This window comes from Sturnira hondurensis, unplaced genomic scaffold (assembly GCF_014824575.4).
Source record: "Sturnira hondurensis isolate 20B ecotype Veracruz unplaced genomic scaffold, ASM1482457v3 Scaffold0005329, whole genome shotgun sequence".
In the NCBI taxonomy this organism is placed as follows: Eukaryota; Metazoa; Chordata; class Mammalia; order Chiroptera; family Phyllostomidae; genus Sturnira; species Sturnira hondurensis.
In genome coordinates this window covers 3,541,947-3,562,335 of record NW_028077960.1, presented here as the reverse complement: position 1 = coordinate 3,562,335, position 20,389 = coordinate 3,541,947, and the positions used below count along the sequence as shown (strand labels likewise).

Below are 20,389 nucleotides of genomic sequence, written 5' to 3'. Positions count from 1 at the left end.
CAGGTGACTGAGGCTCCCTAGGAATACAGCCCAGGAGAGCCCCTTTTCCAGGGAACAAGACAACCCCAAGCAGAGAGAGGCACCAAGTTCACAGCTAAGGGGCTGGTGGTGGCTGGTGCCTTAAAACAAATACAATGACAGGTCTGCTCTAGGAACCCCAAACAGGGTCGCCCCCACCTCTGCCAAGCTCCAGCCACTCCCCCAGCCTTCCTCTGGCTTTTGCATTTGGGCCTTACCTGCTCCACCCCCTCCCTCTAGTGCTAAGTATTAAAATAGTCTATAAAAGCAAGTGACCAAAAATCTATAGCTCTAAGAATACCTGGTTAGTTTCTGCTGTCTTTTGTTTTTCTGGTGTGAGTTTTTTTAAATGATTATTATTGTTATTGGTATATCTCCTAAATCACAGTTAAACCTGAAGGAAAGAAGAAGAGAGAAAAGAGAGGGAAGGGCCCAGGCTATAGATTGGATGGCAGTTTGGATCGCACTGGCTCAGACCTGGCCCCGGGTTCCCTCTGGGCAGCAGCAGTCGGAGGGGGCCCCCCAGAAGAGGCGGCTCTTGCCCCAAACAAAGAAAGAGGGGGTGGCAAAGAACCTGAGGATGTCTTCCGAGGCAGAGTGACATGCTGGCCAGGGGTGGCACCAAAAGGCCTCCCGGGGAAGCCGAGGCCACTGCTGCTCCCACTGCAAACCCCAGCTCTGGGGAAGAGTGGGAAGGCGGCCACAGACTCCCCTGAGGAGTGCGGGGAGGCTCTGCGGAGAGTCTGCGCCCCGTCCTGGGGCAGGGCCGGCTGGGAGGCTGAGATGAGCTTGAGGTCCTGGGTGAGGCGGCCTGGGGTGAGGGGTGGCGTGCCCCGGCGCTGGGGAACCTGGGGTGGTGGAGGGCTGGATACAGGTGGCAAGAGCAAGGAACCATGGGAGCCAGAGGCCCGGGGTGGGGCACTTGGGAAAGTTCTCGGGGGGCCTGGGCTGTGGCCGGGGGGGCTGAGACCTCCTCGGGGGGTAAAGGCTATAGGAGAAGCCCCCCCAGAGGCCCCGGCCACTGACGGCAGCTCAGGCTGCCGTGGAGGTGTCTCTGGTGTACTCGCTGGGCCAGCAGCCAGACCTGGGGACAACTCCCCAGGAGGCTGGCCGAGCTGCCCTGGGCTAGATGATGGGGACCTGGATGAGGGTGGGGGTGGCAGGAAGTGCTCCAGGAGTCCCAGACCTCCCCGTGCCCCTGGCAGCGGGGGCAGCGGCTGGTTAGCCTGTGGGGAGTGGGCGCCCTGCTGCAGTGGGGTGAGCAGGGGTGAGTCCGATGAGGACAGGGAACCACCCAGCGCTTTGTGGAAGTGGCCAAATCCGGCTGTGGTGGTGGCAGCTGTGTTGGCAGAGGGTGTGGGAGCGGGAGAGGAGCCACCGCCCCCTGCCGGTGGGGAAGAGCTGGAGGAAGGCAGGAGAGGGCTCAGTCCAGCAGGGGCGGAGAATCCAGCCAGCTGTTGGATGTGGAAGGAAGAGGAAGACGGCGTGCCCACCTGGGACGGGCTGCTGGTGGGTGAGGCGGAGCCCAGTGCAGAAGGGATCAAAGACTGCAGCCGCTTCAGATGCCTAGGTGTCTGCCCCGCCCCGAGGCCGCCGAGGCCGGGCCCCGGGGGCGGGCGGAAGATGGCAGCGGGCAGGCGTGGGTGGTGGGTGAGGGCTATGGCCACGGAAGTGGTGGCAGCGGCAGCCTGCAGAGGCGCCTGGATCAGCGGGGTCCAGATGACGGGCGTGGGGGTGGGCGTGGCAGAGGCAGCGGCCTGCACGCGGTGTGCACAGTGAGCCATCTCTCGGTCGTGCTGCACGATCTGCTGGATGATCTCATTCTCCTGGTAGTTGAAGACACCTGAGTTGAGGTCATGCTGGACTTTGTGGAGGAGGATGGAGTTCTTCTTGCCTAGGCCATAGAAGGGGGCCAGGGGCTCAGGCCAGAGCAGGAGGCCAGGAGCCCACTGCCTCCCTCCCGCCCTCTCGCCCTGCCACCTCACCAATGCGGTCCAGGCGGTCCAGCGCCACGGTCTCAAAGGCCCGCCGCATCATGGGGTACTCCTCCAGCACCTCGTTGAAGTGGTCCACGCTCAGCGAGTACAGGCGGCAGTAGGTGTCAGCCCGCACACTGGCTGTGCGCCGGCCCCGAGTTAGCAGGCAGATCTCTGCTGGGACAGCAGGAATCAGGGGGGCCTCCAAAGGGCCTGCACCACACCCTGACCTGGGTCCCCCTGCCTGGTGCAGATGCTTGGCAGATACAGTCACAAGCCCTCCACCCCAGGCCACCTCACCCACCACCCAATATGTGGCAGCTTGTCTTTCCCATCTCTGGGACCGCAGCCGGCTGCTGGGCTCAGAGACACCCACCTCCAGGCAGTGGCCTGAAATATCAACCCAGGGGTCTCTCCAGCCCACTCCCCTGGGCTCCCAGGAACCCTGGCCGCCTCACCTCCAAAGTAGGAGCCATCTGCCAACTTGGTCTCCTTGTTGCCCTTGGTGAGCACGCTGACCACGCCATGCTGGATGAAGTACATCTTCTTGCCGATGGTGCCTTCGCGGATGATGTAGTCGCCTGGCTGGAAGACCTCGAAGCGCAGCTTGGTCAGCATGGACGTCACGAAGTTGGGGTCTGCATTGGCGAACAGCGGCATAGAGGCCACCAGTTTCCGGCAGTTGAAGTTGATGATCTCCTGCTCCCCCGGCAGAGGGGATCGGGAAAGAGGGAGAAGATCAGGGGAGCTCCCAGGCGGAACGGCCCGGCCCCCTCCCTGCCGGCGGCCCGGCTCACCTCCCGCAGCGGCTCGCTGAGCTCGCCCAGGATGCTGTCCTCGTCGAACATCTTGCCCTGGTAGCGGTGCTCGTAGTAGTCGTGGATGCGCTGCCGCGTGTCGGGCGGGAGCTTGTGGAAGGACATGTACTGCTCCACCTGCTTGTACTGAGTCCGGGACAGAGGACAGGCCGTCACTCCTTGGCTGGCCAGCCCCACTGCCTTGGCTGGCACCACCCGGCCTCCCCCCTTCTGGTGACCAAAGCTGGCACTGACCCCATGGGCCCACCTGGACCAATTTGGCTCCTGGAGCTCGGGGTCACACTGTGCCCCAAACAATGGCCTGCCTGCCCGCAGCCAGGGCGGAGGAGAAGCTCCGTCACAGTGACTAGTCTTTGCTGTGTTCAATGCTATGGAGATGGCAGGGGACAAAGGGACTGTCCAAAGCCCGGCTGCAAGAGCTGACCAGGCAGTCACTGGAGTTTCCTCATCAGCCCTGTCTGTGACGCACCGCAGACCAGAGAGGCCTCGCTGACTTGGGAAGGAGCTCTCTCCCACCAGGGGTAACAACCCAGCAGCGGCGGCAGGACTGGGCCACAGTGGGTTAGAAGGACTGCAGGCTGAAGCCAGGATGACCCAGCCGTTACATGGCAGGCACCCAAAGGTGGCCTGGCTGACCCTGTGTCACTCTGTCAAAGAGCAGCTCCAGCCCAGCGGGGCGGTGGAGGGGGGGGGCGGGGCAGGGACCTTCAACGAGTTTGGAAAAGAGATCGTTTAACCTAGGCAGGCTCCACCAAACAAGAAACGTTCCTGCCCCCCCACCTCGGGGTGCTGCTCCGGCCAGTCCTGGGCTGTGGGTGGAGAGTGGGACTCCTCAGGAGCATGGTAGGGGCTGGAGGTGCTGACTGGGCGAGAACGGATTCTCCCCACCCTGGGATGCGAGGGAAGTCTCTGTGCCCCAGGAGCAATCGGCACGGGCAGCCTGTTCTCACGTGTCAGTGCTCCAAAGAGGTGGGGACAGAGTGCTGCTGCAGAGATACCAGGGGGCAACGGGGGGCTGGCAGATGAGGCTTCCTACGTTCTTTCAGCCAACCTGCCCTCTGCCTGCTCTGAGTTGTACCCAGCCACAAGAGGACAGTGACCTTCTGCCTGGCTATGGGGACGGGGCAACCAGAGCTGGACTTTAGAGAACCATGGGGTGGGAGGCAGGGGCTGGATGGGGCCAGGAGTCAGGAGTTTGTTAAAGTGGTTCCAGTAAGAGACAGCAGTGGGGACGAAGGGGAGGTGATATGTCTTAGAGAGATGTATGGGTAAATTGTACACTGAAGAGCTGTTAGCTAAAGGGTAAAACAAAGACACCTCTGAGCGAGAAGCCACAAGCGGCTTGACTCTGCTGGATGGTAGATCCTGGTGCTTCTTCTAAACTGTCCCTAATCATGGTCTTAGACTGAGCCTCCATCCAGGTCACACACTGAGCCCTGACCTGGTCCCTGGCCGGGCCTCAACGCCCGTCTACACTGATCCCTCACCCAGCCTTTGAAGCCCTGGCCTTTATCACCTGGTTCCTCTCTCCTTCCCCTCCCTTGCCCCTCACTCCTAACCCACTGTTCTAACCAGGCTGATTTCTCTACGGCCCACCACACACCTTTGCTCACGCTCATGCTCATCATGACGGCCGGCCTAAAATTCTCTTCTATGGTCTTCCTCTGCCTGCCTTCCCAAAATGCCCTTCCCACCCTGCCCTGGCCCTTTAGGGCCCCGAGCTCCCTACTTGGTGTCATGGGACCTGCACTGCCATCTCTGCCCACTCAGGGGACAGCACCTGAGGCAGGCAGGCAGTTAATAAATGCATACTGAGAGCCCTCCTATGTGCCAGACACTGGGAATACAATGGGGAAGGCCAGACCTGGCTAAAATAGAGGGCATGTTCTGAGCATGAGAAGAAAAGTGTTCTCACATGCCAGGCTGAGAAAACACATTTTGGAGTTAAGCTGCATCAAGAGTAACATAAAGGCTCTAAGCAGTGCTATGATCGAATATATTTTTTTAATACCAATGCCATCTGCTGTCTGGAGAATGGAGTGGAGGGGGCAGAAAGGATCCCACTTAGCGAATAAATATCGAGTGGCTTACTCTGTAGGCTCACTCCTCACAAACACCATGACATAACCCCTGGTGCTGCCCCCACTTCACAGACAAGCTAACAGGACACACAGCTGTGAGGTTATAAGCCCAAACTCAACGGAGAGCTTGTCAGTGGGAAGCTGGGCTTGGAGCCCGGCAACCTTGCTCCGGTGCAGCCATCGGTTCAGGAGGCGGCTGCAGTGACCCAGGCGGAGGCCAGCTGGGATGACAGGAAGGGAGGGAGGCATTACTGACTGCTGGACACCAAGGAAGGCTGCTGCTTTCTGGCCTGGGCCTCTGTGCTCCTGTGTCCACTAACGGGACGGCAAGCGTGGAGGTTTGGAGTCGAGGGGGCAGGGAGATGGTTCTCATTTGGACGGGGTAAGGCCGAGGTGTCCAGGGAGGCATCGAACAGACAGTCTGGGGCTGAGGAAAAAGGTGGCATTTGGACACCCCTGCACAGAGAAGGACACAGAGCATGGGGCTGGGATGGTGAACCTAGGAAGACCGAGAGACAGAGAAGCACAGAGCTAAGCCCAAAGCACCAGGGTCCCCGTGTGTGACGACTAAAGAGCCAAGTGGCGAGGGGGGCCCAGGAGAGCTGGCCCTGAGGAGGCGGAAAGCGAGAGCGTGCAGTCACGGAAATGCAGTGTAAAGCCAGAGAGGTAACTGAAGCGAGACACCCCCTGACTCTGAGGAAGATGTGGACCCAAAAGGCCCCACTGGCTCTAGTCAGTCACACAGGTGAACTGAGATTTACTGGGTTGAGATACGGATTCAGCACTCATAAACAATGTGGGATTCGTGTTTTTTCGTTTTAGAAGAATTTTACAAAGAAAGAAAAAGAGGCCTCAACAAAAAAGACAGCAGCTGAAGCCAGGTGGTGGTGGTGGCCTGGGCACATGGGAGCCTCATGGGGACCCACTGGCTGCAGCCTGTACTCCCTAGGGGCCCAATGGCAGGGCCCCCCGAGGTAGCCCAGGGTGGACCACAGCCTTCTACCCTACCTTCTCCTGGTACTGGCGTCGGGAGGAGTCCAGGGACTGGATGAGGGCGGTGGCGTGGCCGATGAACATGGCGTAGCAGGTGGCGCCCACGATCATGCTAAGCATGGTAAGCCAGACGTCGGACATGCCCACGGGCGCCTGCCGTCCATACCCAATACACAGCATGTGGCTCATAGCCTTGAACAGGGCGTAGGAATACTGCTTTCCCCAGGAGTTGTTCTGCAGGTGGGAGCACGGGCAGACAGACATTCGGTGGGTGGTCCTGAAGGCCCACGCTAGTGAGAATGCAGGCCTTTTTACCGGCACCTAGAAAAGTCCCCACCCCCTCTCACCCCTCAACCTCTTTCCCAGCTGTTGAGCTCAGGGCCCCCACCTCACTGGTGGCTGAAGGCCCTGGAGAGGGGTGGGGAGGCCAACACTGGCCACCTGTGGTGACTGAGTGGATCCCCCACTTCCATCACAGTGGGTGGGGACAGGTATCAGATGGGAAGCCCTGGCAAACAGCATGCCCCCCACAGCCCCCACCTCTCAGCCCCCACAGGGCAGTCTGGCCCTCCTGAGCAGCTAAACGCTCCAGGCTGAGCCACCCCGCTGTCCTCTGGTGGCTAAAATAGCTCCACCCCCCACCCCAAACTACTGCCAAGTGAAGCCCATTTCCCCACTGACCTCAATTACAAAAGCAGATATGCTTCCCCTGGGGGGACAAGCTCTTCGACTGAGCCAAAAACGCTGTCCTCCTTTCCGTGAGCTGAAGTGCCGCGGAGCTGACTCGCGGTTCGGGCTCCCTACGTGAGCCCCGCCTGCATCGGTCCTGGGCTGCGGGGCGCCCCGCCCCCGCCTCCCCCCCTCCCTCCACAAAAAGGGGACTGTCTGGAGCACACAATGCATGGGGGTGGGAGGAGGGGAACATGGAGGGAGGCAACTGGCTATTTTTGTCCCCTAAGCTAGTCTGTATCTCAAGGAAGCCTCCCTGTGGGAACACTAAGCTCCTAAGGGCCATCTCCTGAATTTAGTGCATGTGTGGGCCTGTCACTCTCACGTTGAGGAAACTGTCCCAGATGAGGGGGCCACCAGATGAACCCCAGGGCTGGCACTTTCCCAGTGCCTCTCTGCTGACACCATGAACCCACCCTACCACATGACCCACAGAACCCCTGCCCAGAGCCTCAAGCATTCCAGGGTCACCAGGCTGTTCCCAGCACCTGAAGAATGGCACAGGAGCTTCACGCCAAGTTCAAGGTCACCAAGACCAAACTGGACAGAGCTGAGCTAGCATGGTGCTCAGTCCAAACCAGGGTGGGAGGTCTGGCGGGTGCTGATCTCCAGGAGTGGAGGGGGCCCCCCAGCTGCCTCCAATCAGGGCTTCCAGCCTCACTGCTCAGCCCCTGGAGACCAGTGAAATTCAATCCATATGGCCAATTCGTTTACACTTAGCTCATCAAAAGGTGTTTTGTCAAGGCCTATCTGATGCTGAATGATGCCTCAGGGTCTTTCCCCTTTTCCAAAGCCAGCTTCTCCTACCCTGGGGCCGTTGGGATTTGCCTACAGACCAACGGAAACTGACTGGGAGAAGGAAGGAGCCGGGGTTTCCAGACCCAGAGAGAGGCTCACAGGTCCAGGGGTCCCTCCACCCTCCTGGAGCCCACCCTGTCTATGGGGAGCCGGGGACTCTGCACCATGGCTTCTCCGGCCCCAGTTCCAGCTTTTCTCACCCACCCACAGGTCTGGAAGGGATTCCATCTGGTCTTCGCCCTGACTCAGGACCCCACCCATGGGGTATTAGTCTCCCTGGGTGAAACCAGGTCCAAAGGTTCAGGCTCCCAACTGCACGAGGCTAGAAGAAGGCAGTGGCAGGTAGCAGCATGTGGCCACAAGCACTGTGACAAACCTGCGCTGGGTAAAGCTCTGTGCCCTTGGGCACCGGGCTGGCACCTCAGGGTCTGACATGTTGGAACTTGGGAATTCCAAGTTATGGACCTGCTCCGCTCGTCTGTGCTTCATCGGCGCCCTCTGCCCGCACCCATGGCCCACTGGACACTCACCACCATGTTGTTGATGGACACCCAGCAGTCGCTGGGGAAGTCTTGCAGCATGGGGACCAGGAACTGCAGGCAGCCATCCCAGTGGCAGAGCAGGAGCATCATGCCAATGAGGTTCACGATGCGCACCACAGCGCTGGCCAGGTCATAGGTCATGTGGAAGATCTGTTGGCAGAGGTGAAGACATTGGCCCAGATAGGTGAGTGACTGGAGGAGGTACCGCCCCTCCCAGCCAGGCCCTGCAGCTACTTGGGGCACTGCTCTGCTTGCACAGGGCAGGGCGCCCCACTCGGGACAGGTCCAAGCTACAGCTGGGGTGGTAAGACATCAGGCCAGGCGCTGGAAGAAGCAGAATGCAGACTGCAGGGAGGGCCCCAGCGGGATGCCCCTGGGGTCTGTGCAGATGTGGGGGACCTCCCATGGGAAGTCCAAACATCCAGGGTCTCTCCCCTCTTTCAAAGCCAGCTTTGCCTACCCTGGGACCCGGAGGATTTGCCTATGGACCAAACCAAACCAACTGGGGAGACAAGGAAGGAGTCTGGGGTTCAAAGACCCAGATGTGGGGAAGGAAGGCACCTGGAGCCCCATGAGCCCTGAAATGGGCAGAGAAATCACTCTGTTAGCCTGCCCCAGGCTGTGAAGACCACAGGGAGGAGAGCCCACCTGCCTAAGGCTCCTCAGGGACACGGTCTGCAGTCGTGCCAGGGGCATGGCATTTCCTGAAGTCAGTCCCCAGACTCGGGATGCCCTGCCCCAGGGCAGCGGGCTCTGCCGAAGCAGTAGTGGGACTGTAGCGGGAGGACACACAGGCTCCAAGTTCACACAGACCTCTGTCCCAGGCCCACCTCCTAGCCAGTTCCCAGCTGTGTGACCTTGAGAAAGTCCCTGAACCTTTCTGGCCATGTTTCCTCATCTGGAAAATGATAAAAATTCTTACCTGAGTGGGTTGTCAAAAGAACTAAATTATACACATAAAGTGTTTACTACTGCGTATAGAAGTGTTCAATACATTGCAAACCATTGTATAGAAGTGTTCAATACCTGAGTGGGTTGTCAAAAGAACTAAGTTATACACACAAAGTGTTTACTACTGCATATAGAAGTGTTCAATACATTGCAAACCATGATTAATTGGTATGTTGTTATTAACCATCTTTCTGAGTATTAATAGGCATTAGTAGTAATGCTCTCCTACGCAGGTCGACAAAGTACAGCATTCTCACACCAGCCCACTGACACACGTCCATCCCTACTGCGTGGCTCCCAATGAGGGTGAAGTATGGCTGGGCAGGGCCCGGGGGGCACACCCCAGCCCCCAGCCCCCACCCCTCCTCCTGGTGCTGTCTCTCGGCCCCATTTCAGCGGTGACCTGGCAGACAGACAGGGGATGCAGAGGGAGGTTTCTGGAAGTTCTGGCCTTGCCTCCAGCCTGAGAGACTTTTGGAGGGTGCCCTCGCCCCTACTTCTGGTCCCTCCATAGTATTTACAGGCAGAGAAATCTTCCTAGGAAAGGATTTTGGGCCAGAATTAGACTTGTCAAGTGCCTGTACATTTAAGAGCTAGTTCTCTACCATTTCAGGTAGAGAAACGGAGGCCCAAAGAAACAGACTCTAGATTTTTCAGTCCCTGTCTAGTGGGCTTTTAATTGCAGGCCCGTAGCTGGTGGCAGGATATTCTGATACTAGTGACCTCAGTTTCCCCTTCTGAAATGTGCGCTTAGCCTGGGTCTAGGTTTTGAACAACCAAAACAGATACTACTTGTCCATCACCCACAGGGTCACACCCTCCCGTGGCCCCCACAGTAGCAGGACTCTGATGTTCCAGCAGAAACTATGAAATGGACCTTCATGGGTGCTGGCAGCTCCAACCTGTCCCATCACCCTGTGTGGCTCGGTGACAAAGGGACAGTAATGTCACACCCGGCAGTGAACATGATGTCCCACAGTCATCATCTCACTCAGAACAAACATTGCCGAGTATATTGTTAACTCATTTTACACCAAGGCTCAGAGAAGCAAAGGACTTGCCCACGGTCCTAGTGGCAGTGGAGGCAGATCTGAGCCAGGGCCCTGAACCAGGGCCACCTGCCAATGATCAGATCAGAGAGAAGGGTGGTTTTCGGTAGTTCCATTTTGCAGCTAAAACAACTGAAACCCCACGTGGCTGGGTGATGCAGCCAGATTCACATGGCAAGCTGGACCGGGGCCAGGTGGGAGTCCTCGGCATCTGGCCTCCGTCAGCTTGGTGCACAGTGAGATGCCACAGACAAAGCTCTGTGCCCTGCAGCTTAGCCCAGCCAGGGCACAGGAAGGGGCTGTCAGTGGGCCAGTGCCCGGTGAATCTCAGTGTAAAGAGTGGTGAACACCAGAGGCCAGGCAGGGCCTTTTGGGACTGCAGCCAGGGCCCAGTAGGGACTGGGGCCTGTGCCTGGGATGCAGAGTACACCTGAGCACGATGCTAATGTCTCCGGCCACCCCTCCACTGCTGGCCCTGCCCAGGGCTTGGACCCTGAACTTGAGTCTTCCTCAGCCTCTGCCCTGGATCCCACAGCAGCTCCTGAGCACTAGCACCAGGCTCTGGCTCTGAGGGAAGACCCACTTCGGCTCCTTTAGTGCCTGAGTAAACACAATAGCTCCGTGACATTGGGCAGGTCAAAGTTTTGGTTGACCAGAATGCCATCCGATCCTCCCAGCGACATGGGACCACCTAGTCTCATAGACGGCCAGTACTGGCCCTCACTTCCCAGCACACCGTAGCCTCCCCTCAACGTAGAGAAGCTAGATATCTACCAGCCACGTCTCAGGGTCGCTGGAGAAATCAATGTGGCTAAGAAAGTGCTCTGTGCCCTGGACACACGCACGGGTAGGAACATTACTATTCATTTCTCCCATTTTTATTAATTTCCTTCCCTTCCCAGCTGCTATGGACTGAATATTTATGTCTCCCCAAAATTCATTTGATGAAGCCTTAATCCCCAATATCATAGTATTAGGAGGTGGGGCCTTTGAGAGGTGATTAGGTCATGAGGGTGCAGCCCCCATGAATGGGGTTAGCGCCCTTATGGAGGAGACATGACAGAGATGATCTACAAACCAGGAAGCAGGCTTTTTTACTGAAACCCAACCACGCTGGCACCCTGATCTTGTCCCTCCAGCTTCCAGAACTGTGAGAAGTAAATGTTTGTTTTCTAAGAGCCCCCAGTCTGTGGTGCTTTGACATAACAGCCTGGACACCATACAGGAGCTAAAGGAAGCCTCAGACCACCCTTAGGCAACAGCTCAGACGGCCACCGTCCATAGGTCAGTCTTTGACTGACTCTGTGCCTTAAAGACAGAGTATCAAGGTCGGCGCATTTTTATGCCAGGTCTTTTCTTTTTGCATTACCCATGTTTTCTTTGTAACTAATTTCCTTCCAAGAGCAAGTCCTTGTCTAAGTTTGCCTTTATTGTGAATCTCAGCGATTAGTGTGGCCGAGCACATGGTAGGGTCTCTGGAACGGAGAAGCACTTAGCGACAGAGGCGATGATGTGGATCATGGTGATCGGGGACGCCACCAAGTGTAGACAGTGAGATCTGAAAAGGCCTCGATCTGGGCAGTTGCAGCCCACAGGGGACCTGCCTTTGCCTTTGCTGAAAGGTGACTTTTTCTGCAGACAGGCACCAACTGGTGTGCCCTACGGAGAGCATCTTGGGGTAGTGCCTGGTATTGGGCTGAAGAAGGACGCAGGTGCCAGGAGTGCCCCCCTGGAGCTGGAAGGCTGGTGGGGGGCAGGGAATGATGGGTGTTCGGGTGGTGGGAAGGGGTACTGTGTATAGCTCTGAGACACTACAAAGCCAAAGACAGCAACACGGCCAAGTCTGAGCTTCCTGCAAAGAGTTAATGGGGGCCGTCCATTCAGGCTAGGAGGTTACCACAGGCGGCAAGGACCCAGGTGTGGTTGCTGAGAGCAAGCCTGGTTGTTGCTGGGAGAGACTGCTAGACACTTGTGTTCCACTGTGGGCTGGGCCACAGGCCGCCTGCAAAGCTGATGCACTGTGCAAATATTTGTCTTGTTCTTTATACCTTATTACAACCCCCTTCTATGATACTGGTTCTGACCATGAGCGTTGAGTACCTTTATTTCCAGGCTCCCACAAAGCTTCCTGGGTGAGCAGCCTGGGAAGCCCATTGTCTGTTCCCCAAATGTCACGCAGGAGAAGCTCCACTCCCACTCCCTTCCAGTGTCTCCGCCACAGTGCCAAGCAGAGTGACCTTTCCACTTTGGGCAAGTGCCTTCCTTCTCTTCTCTGAGCCTCAATTTCCTAATCTGTGTAATGGGTCAGTGATGGCCAGGTCCCGGGGGTCACCTTGGGGATCAGGAGTGATGATGTCATGTCTACAGCTGGCACACAGTCAATACTCAGCACTTGTTGCTTCCTTTCCTTCTCTCTCTCTTTTCCAGGCGTCAAAACAAAGAGCTGATTTCTCAGTCCTGGGGAGAACTGGAAACTGCAGTTGCTGACATGCCTCCTCTGGGGGGCTGGGGGCGTTCTCAGGAACAAGCAGACACGTGGAGGGCAGCGATCCCAGGCCTGAGGGAGTGGATGCTGAGTGTGCATCCCAGGCACAGCCTGCAGATAACTGAATCGTCATGCTGGAACCCCTCCTGGGGCCCACAGAGAGGGCCAGCCCTCACCCGCCAGGCCCACCCATCTGTGTCATCCCAAACCCCCAATTCTGAGAGAGGTGGAAACATCCAGGCCCACACGGGGAGGAGGCTCATTAGGGATCACACAGCCACCTGGGCCTGGCCTCCTGCCTCCAGCCCTCCTCTCCCCACTACAGTCAAAGGAAGGAAGAGGCTCCTGGGATGGGTCACTGGGGTTCTGGGCCCTTCAAACCCAGGTGAACATACAAAGGGGGGGCGACTGGGGTTTCTAACAATAGCCTAGGTGCCTGTAACAAGCTCGCACCTCAGAGGGAGGGAAGAGGCTTGGCTGGGAGGGAGGATGCTGACCTAAATCGCCCAGGACGGAAGCAGACGCTGGCACTTTTAAGATGGCAGCCTACACCTGCCGAGACCTTCCACCTGCCCCTGACTCCCAACACCTACCGCTGAGGCTTGGGAACCCTCTAACCAGGGGGCTGGGCTGGGTGAGGGCGGGCAGCTAAAGCCTGGGGTCAGCAGTCTATCATCTGCTGAGCAAGCTTCACCAGCAGGCTTCAGGCAAGGTTTTCCCTCTCCACAGAGGGCTGGCTCCCCAGCCCCAGCCCCAGCCCAGGACGTCCTCAGGCTCAGCTAAGGTGATCCTCCCCAAGGGAGGCTGGAGTAGGGACTAAGCCTCAGCCTCTGAAAGCATGCCGGATAGTTGGGGAAGCTGAGGCCCAAAGAAGGAAAGAGATTTATACAGGGAGGTAAGGGAAAGCTAGGGCAAGGTTTTCTCTACTAAATACCTCCCTCCCCAGGTCTCATGCAGAGGGTCTCCCTACTGCTGCCTCCAGCCAAGCTGAGACTAACAGAATCACCAGGGCTAGAGCAGGCCATTAAAATTGGAAAGAGGGTTCCTGGGGCCAGCGGGGAAGCCCCAAACCAATCCCAGGGGTCTAGTGAGAGCCCTTGGCTGGGCAGTGTGCCCGGTAGAAACCACGCAAAGCAATTTCCTCCCCAGCTGGTAGGCAAGATAAGGGTGTATGTAGAGGGGCGGGGAGTCATCCATCTGGCTCTTGGGATCTCCCTTCCTGCCCAAAGAGACTGGGTAGTGATGACCAGTTTAGAGCCCTACTCTGAGGCCTTCTGGGGCCTCTGACTACCCTAGGGCAAGTCCAGGGGCAGAGCCTGCCTGACTAGTTCTGAATCACCCAGAGGGCAGCCAGGCCCGAGGAGCAGTAGGGACAGGAGCCCTGGGCTGGGCTACCCTGTGGGAACAGTGAAAGAAGCCTTTAAGTTCCTGTCCTGGGGCCCACCCTGCCTGATCAGTAGGGGCTGGGGCCTGAAGACACGAACTGATGCTAGAGAAGGAAAGAGCCGCCACTTGGTCTAGCAGTGGGTCCAGGACCAAGAGAAGGTTGCGGTTTCTCTGGGACCGAGTGAGCCTACATGGCCCTGCACTTCCTTGGGACAGAAACTGAGAGACAAGCCTGTCAGGTCATCCAGGAAATCCCCCTCTGTCCTTCCTCGAAGCCATTCAGAGTGGCCCCTGCCACCCACCACCATAGCCACAAGCCCTGCTCAGCCCTGAGCTCAGACCCACACGCCAAGCTCGCTCTGTACCTAGATGTCCTCCAGGGACCGCGTACACAGCTGTCACACAGAATCTCTCACCCCACACCCTTCAGTGTGCTCCACTGCCTACGCTCTAGTCCCCATGGAGAGCTGTCCCGAAACAAGGGGACAGGAACCGAATCAAAGTCATCTCCCTTCAAGCCGCCTGACACAGCAGGGGGCACCCGGAACCTGGGTCAGAAGGCCTGATCACCAACCCTGCCAGGGGGGCAGCTGGCCCTCTGGTCCTCAGCTCCTTACCCAACAAACAGGGTAATGCCGACAAGCGGGGTAATGAATACTGCCCTGTTCGCCTTGCCAGCTAGGAGTGAGGAACCAGTGAAATCATGGGTAAAAAGGCTTTGAAAAAAGGAAATGCCCTGTAGAATAGAAGTATAGGGGTTACTAAGACAAGTGGGAGGGGGCGGCCTTTATTAAATGGTTCTTTGCACCAGGCTTCACACAGAGGGTTTTACAGACATCTTATTTAATCCTTGCAACAATCCAGTGTGGAAAATACTACTCACACCCACTTTGCAGATAAGAGACTGAGGCTCGGGGAGGCAGGACGGCACCAAGGTCACACAGCTAGGCAGCGCGGAGCCAGCATTTCAGGTTGAGTCTCCACTGTGTCGTTCTAGCTCCCAAGCTCCCAAGCATTGCACTGCGCCGGGCAGACTCTGCCACGCGCTGAGGACCGAGAGCGCTAAGCGGGTTTGGCTCTGCCGGGTACCTACTGATGGATGACCTTGGGTAAATCGTTGCCCATCCTCCGTCAGCAGAAGGAAGGCAAATTTTTGAAGCAAAAGAGAATTTCTGCCAGGGAGCAATTCTGCCGGGCTAACGCAGGCACTTCCGCGGCACACGTGCTCACGACGCCTCTGACCTGGATCTGCCAGGCGCCCCAACTACCAGCACTGGTGCTGCCGCACGACTGCTGCCGGCTGGGGCAGTGGCTTTGCATCCCGAGCCTGGGAACTTCCGCCCAGCCCAGCGGAGACCCTAGAGACGAGGAGAGCAGCACTGCAGCAGCGAGCTGCGGCGGAGGGGCAGGGCCGCGGGAGCTTCCGGCCTCAGGTGGCCTGTCTCTCAGAGCACCTTGCCTCCTCCCACACCCCCATGCCTCCTGGCTGGCTCGCCTGCACTCCTGCAGAGATGTAACTTGGGTGGTGGCAGACACAGACGGAAGTGCGTGGCAAGGTCACCCACTATCTTCTTTCTTTTTTAAAAAATTTAGTCTTTATTGTATTTTTTTCCACTACCACTTAGTCCCCTTATACCCCTCCCCACCCCCCAGCAATCACCACCCTGCTGTCCAGGTCCGAGAGTCCTTTTATCTTTTTACTTAATCCCTCCACCCCCTAACCCTCCCCACCCCACCCCACCCCCCCACCCCCCCACCCCCCCCCACTAGCTGTCAACAGCTCTCCACACACCTGCTGTTTTCAAACCCCAGCTGGTAGTCTTCCCTTCTCTTCCCCTCAGTCCCCCAGACTACTGCATTCAGCTCATGGATGAGTTAAGTTTTGTTCAGAATGGTGTTGGCTTACTCTTTTTTTAAAAAAATGATTGTTTACTTTCTGTAGCCCCTGAACCCCTTTACAGTTTGTGCACACAGTCAGGCTCCCAGTGCTTTCACTCCCGCAACCACACTACTGGTAACCACTGAGCCGGTCAGCCCCAAAGGTGGGAGGCCCCCAAACCAATGGCTGGCAGGTAAAGCTTATAACATTTCTAACGCCTTTGCCCCGCCTGGGGCAGGCAGTCTGTACGCCATCCCCAGAGCTCCTCCTGGCACGGGGCTGAGTCCTTCTTCACGGGACTGGTTGGTGCCCACCCTGGCTCAGCTTCCTTCCTTTCCCCGTGTCTCTTCCCCAATCCCTCACAGATGTTCCTGGAAACACCTGCCCCTAAAAAAAATCACTTCCATGCAAATCCTCACCTCAGGGTGTGCTCCAGAAGAATCCAACCTAAGATAGCTGCCAACAAAATCGGCACAAAAATCCACATTTCTGCTTCTCGCAATAAATCTGTAGATGGAGCAACCCTGGGCGCATTCTCACTTGGCAACGAGTGGCTAGAGCTGAGCAGAGACGGCCCGACGCGGACGGAAGATGTGTCCTCTGGTTCTCCCCAGCCCACCACATCCTCCACTGCCTTCCAACTGGCCCCTTCCATCATTCACACTCCCTGCCTGGACCCTATAGGATTTTGAGTTTGCAACCTCTACAATATAGGACAGTGGTTACTGGTGCAGGCTCTGGAATCTAGGTTCACCAATCACTGATTCTGTGACCTTAATAAATCCCTTAATCTTTCCATCTCAGTCTCCTCACGTACAAAAAAAAAAAGGTACCTGCATGCACCTACACAGTATCCTCTAAGAATACCAGAGACTTAAATGGGATACTGCCTACAACGTAATTTGCCCTCTTTCTAGCACATGTTATTCAAGAAATTACTAATCTTTGTCTTCTTGGCGCAGGTGTGCCTGCTATAATCTGACAGCCTAGACCCAGCTATCTGAGATTACCTGCTGACCCTTCACTTTCCCTGGGGGAAGACCCCCTTCCCCCGCAGATTGGGCTCTGAGCACTCACTTCCTCCCACTGGTGAATGTATCGAATGAGGCGGGAGAGACGCAGGAGGCGCAAGAGGCTGAGGATCTTGGTGAAGCGGACGATGCGCAGGGCCCGAGCCGTCTTGTAGACCTCCGAGTCAATGCGGGTCTCCACGATGAGGAAGATGTAGTCCACGGGGATGGAGGAGATGAAGTCCACCACAAACCAACTTTTGAGGTACTTCATCTTAATCCGCTGCGGGTCCAGGATGATCTCTGTGTTGTCTTCCACCACGATCCCTGTGCGGAAGTTGAGGACCAAGTCGATGAGGAAGAACGTGTCTGACACCACATTGAAGACAATCCAGGGTGTGGTGTTCTCATCCTTGAAGAAGGTGATGCCCACAGGGATGATGATCAGGTTCCCCACCATCAGCAGCAGCATGGTCAGGTCCCAGTAGAATCTGGCCAGAGACAAAGGAGTCAGTTTCCAGGAGGACAGAGAGAGAGAGAGAGGGTAAGTCACAGACTGAGAGAGATGCTCTGAGGGACAGCCAGCGTGGGAAAGAGGGGCCCTGGAAGGCTCTGCGACACTGTGGGAGGTGGGTCCATGGGAACCAGGGCAAGATGTGGACAATGGCAGGGGAAGGGGCTCTTCCTTCACTAAGGGGCCCTCTGCCTGCCCCTCCATGAACTCCTTAACAACAGACCTCCCATCCTCATGCCCATACACCAGTGAGAGTCAGGCTAAAAAGCAAAGCAAACAACCGTATCCAGAGAGAAGTGCAGGGCTGTTTGAGTTCACCCAGAACCAACCCAGGCTCAGGCCAGGCTACTGCATCCTCCCTGAGGGCCAGCTGTGGCCTGAGACAGGCTGACAGGCAGACATGCTACACACTGTGACCAGAAAGCAGGGAAGGTCCAGACACACAGCAGAGTGCTAGGCTTCAGACCCAGCTGTCGCTGACACTATGTGTTACAGGCAGGTGCCCTACCTGCTCTGGGCCTCGGTTTCCCCACTATGCAATGAGGGGGTGAAGCTTCAACGCCGAGTCCTAGAATCACGATCTGGCACCCTTTAGCCTATTCCCGACTGTGCAAATGCCTGGCCATCAGAGGTTTTCATTCGAACAAGGTGTTGGGGTGGCAGAGTGATGCCTTCAAAAGCAAGAAGTGTTAATGGGGAGATTTCAAGTACCAGTGAGGTACCACTCAATGCAATGGATGAGACCAGATGGAGCTTCCAGCATCGTTTCTCCTAAGCCCTCAAAGCAACACTAAGTGCTTTCTGAGGGAGGGAGGTGAAGCTTCAGAAAGGTTAAGCAATGAGAACAGGTAAGAGCCAATCCTCAGGGCTCCCCCTGGGCTTGGCAGGGGCCCCTCTGGAGTGTGCAGACAGGCACAGACCCGTCTAGAAGGTGTGACCAGCCATTCCCGGGACCCAGCACAAGTACCAGCCACCCCAGGACTGGCCTTGAGACCGAACTGCAGAGCTGTTTTCCTCTGCTATTAATTTAGACAGTTACACAGGGACAGATAAAGATATTAATCTCTATTAATTAATAAAGAAATAAGGGCAGAAATAAGCATGTCTTCTTCCGAGAGAAATCACCTTGCAGCCACCTCTAATTCTCTATTGCGAGGAAGCCAGGAGGAAGGGAGAGACAAGAAGACCATCTTCCCCGGAGTCGTCAGAGGATCCCACCACCACCTCCAGTTGGAAAAATAACTACTTCACAGCAAACCGCTTCCTTTGCCAGACTCGAAATGGTGCTATGAGTCAAGGAGAGGGCAGGGCCTGCCCCACTGATGGTGGGCGAGACGGCTCCCTTCATCACAGAGCTCAGGGAAGGCCGTCTCCCAGGAAGGCCGTGCGCCCTTCAGGGTCTCAAGGGAGGAGCTCAAATCAGAGACTCACTGGGCTAATGCTTCTCATTCTAAGGCTGGCGCCAAGAGGTCGAATTCAGCTCCTTTCCTGCCCCACAATCCGCCAGCCCGTGTCCAGCCACAACCCGCTCGTGCCGTCCGAGGGGACCAAACCTAAGGCCTGAGAACCTACCCCAATCTCAGTACACAGAACGCAGCATGTCCTGCTCAGGACTCGGGGCCCCAGGGAAATGGCTTCAGCACCTAAGAGGTGTTCTTAAGCTACGCACACTCTCTCCCCAGCCTCAGGCACATCATTCAAAGACAGCTGCAGACAGGTATTAAAAGCCACTCACAGGAGTGAAAAAAAAAAGCCACTCACAGGTACCCCCATTCACACACAGTGTGCAAACACCCCTATATACACATGGCCACCGCTTCTTTTCATTTAATCTCTCGGGAAAAATAAAGCTAAACAAAAAATACTGTGGCACAGAGAGGCCACTGAGGATCCTGTGGTCCTCTGTACATAAAGCTAATAATACCCCCAGGCTGGAGGAGTTTCTAAAATTAACAGAGCGGACACAGCAGCTGCGGATGCTGACTTGAGCAGGCCTGCCAGCCACTCCAGCGAGTGTCTACACTCTCCCAGCTCTAGTTCTCTCAATTACAGACCAACTCTGAGACAGTAATTAACACAAAAATGTTTGCATTTAGTGGTCTTCATAAAACCAAATTACATGAAGCAAAAACACCCATTTCCTTGCATTCTGACTAATTGTTTCAATCATTGAGTTCCCAGATGCTAAGGAATATTTCTGGTGCCTGGTCTGGGCCGGGGTCAGAATACTGAAGTACTCCTCCCCACAAACCACTGTCTGGGGCCCCTCAGAGGTACTCAAAAGGCAGCCTAACAACGGTGGGAAAGAAGAAGTGCAGGCTCTCAGAGACAGCCACCTTGGGTCTGATTTCTGGTTCCACCACTTACTCCATCTCTCGATGCGTCAGTTTCTTCATCTGCTGAATGAGAATAATAGCCATACCTTACTAGCAGAATCATTATAAGCAGTAATATTTGTAAAATACTCAGGCCTATACCTAGCTATATCATTAAATGACTAAATAATTAATTCGAAAGCCAACACATTCTCAGAAAAGAGATGAGGGAGGTGGAAGATTGAATTGCCCAGGTAAAAGCCAAAGCTTTTGTACCCATCTACTGGAGCTGAGGGTACAAGAGAACTCCTGATGGTCCTGCAAGAGTCAGCAGTGAAGTCAGTCATTACAACATTCCCTAAGCAATCAGACGACAGAGCCTATGCACCTCCGCAGCAGATGCCCTGATCTGCGGGAGCTCATGATCCAGTCAGAGGACAAGGCAAGCTGGGCAACGATGTAAGGAAGCATCTCAGGGAGCAGCCCAGGCATCTGAAAAGGTGAGCTCCTGGTGGCTCTGAGGGTGAGGCCAGAAAGTGCTTCTGCAAGGAGGTGAGAAGTCGGGCTTTGGGAGCTGCCCTTGGCCTCAAAGACTACCCTTCCCTACGCTTTGCCAGAAGGTTGCACAGATCTCTGAAAGCAGAACCTAGGCAGAGCAAATGGCATTCAGCACCACGGACAGCTCTACGCACCTGCGAGCCCCTCTGTGCCAGGGGAAGTTGCCAATGACTTCGTTAGTTCCCTGGTCCTCTTTTTCCCAAAACCTAGGACCAGAAGCATCTCAAGTGATGCATTAATGTCTCTGGGGATTTTCAGTGGGGACTCCTTGGTGACAGGAAAGCCTT

The 20,389-nt window shown here is 56.2% G+C and overlaps 1 protein-coding gene across 1 annotated transcript in view; it reads right to left on the bottom strand.

Moving 5' to 3' along the window:
- Positions 1 to 294: 294 nt before the first annotated feature.
- The window catches only part of HCN4 (hyperpolarization activated cyclic nucleotide gated potassium channel 4), a 40,801-nt gene continuing 20,706 nt past the window's right edge, over positions 295 to 20,389 (bottom strand). The window contains exons 2-8 of the mRNA XM_037047082.1: positions 16,783 to 17,206; positions 7,944 to 8,105; positions 5,902 to 6,120; positions 2,792 to 2,938; positions 2,453 to 2,693; positions 2,004 to 2,168; positions 295 to 1,912 (exon numbers count right to left, since the gene is read on the bottom strand). Coding sequence (XP_036902977.1) covers positions 456 to 1,912; positions 2,004 to 2,168; positions 2,453 to 2,693; positions 2,792 to 2,938; positions 5,902 to 6,120; positions 7,944 to 8,105; positions 16,783 to 17,206 — 2,815 coding nt within the window. The 3' untranslated portion in view covers positions 295 to 455. The remainder of the gene's footprint in view (positions 1,913 to 2,003; positions 2,169 to 2,452; positions 2,694 to 2,791; positions 2,939 to 5,901; positions 6,121 to 7,943; positions 8,106 to 16,782; positions 17,207 to 20,389) is intronic.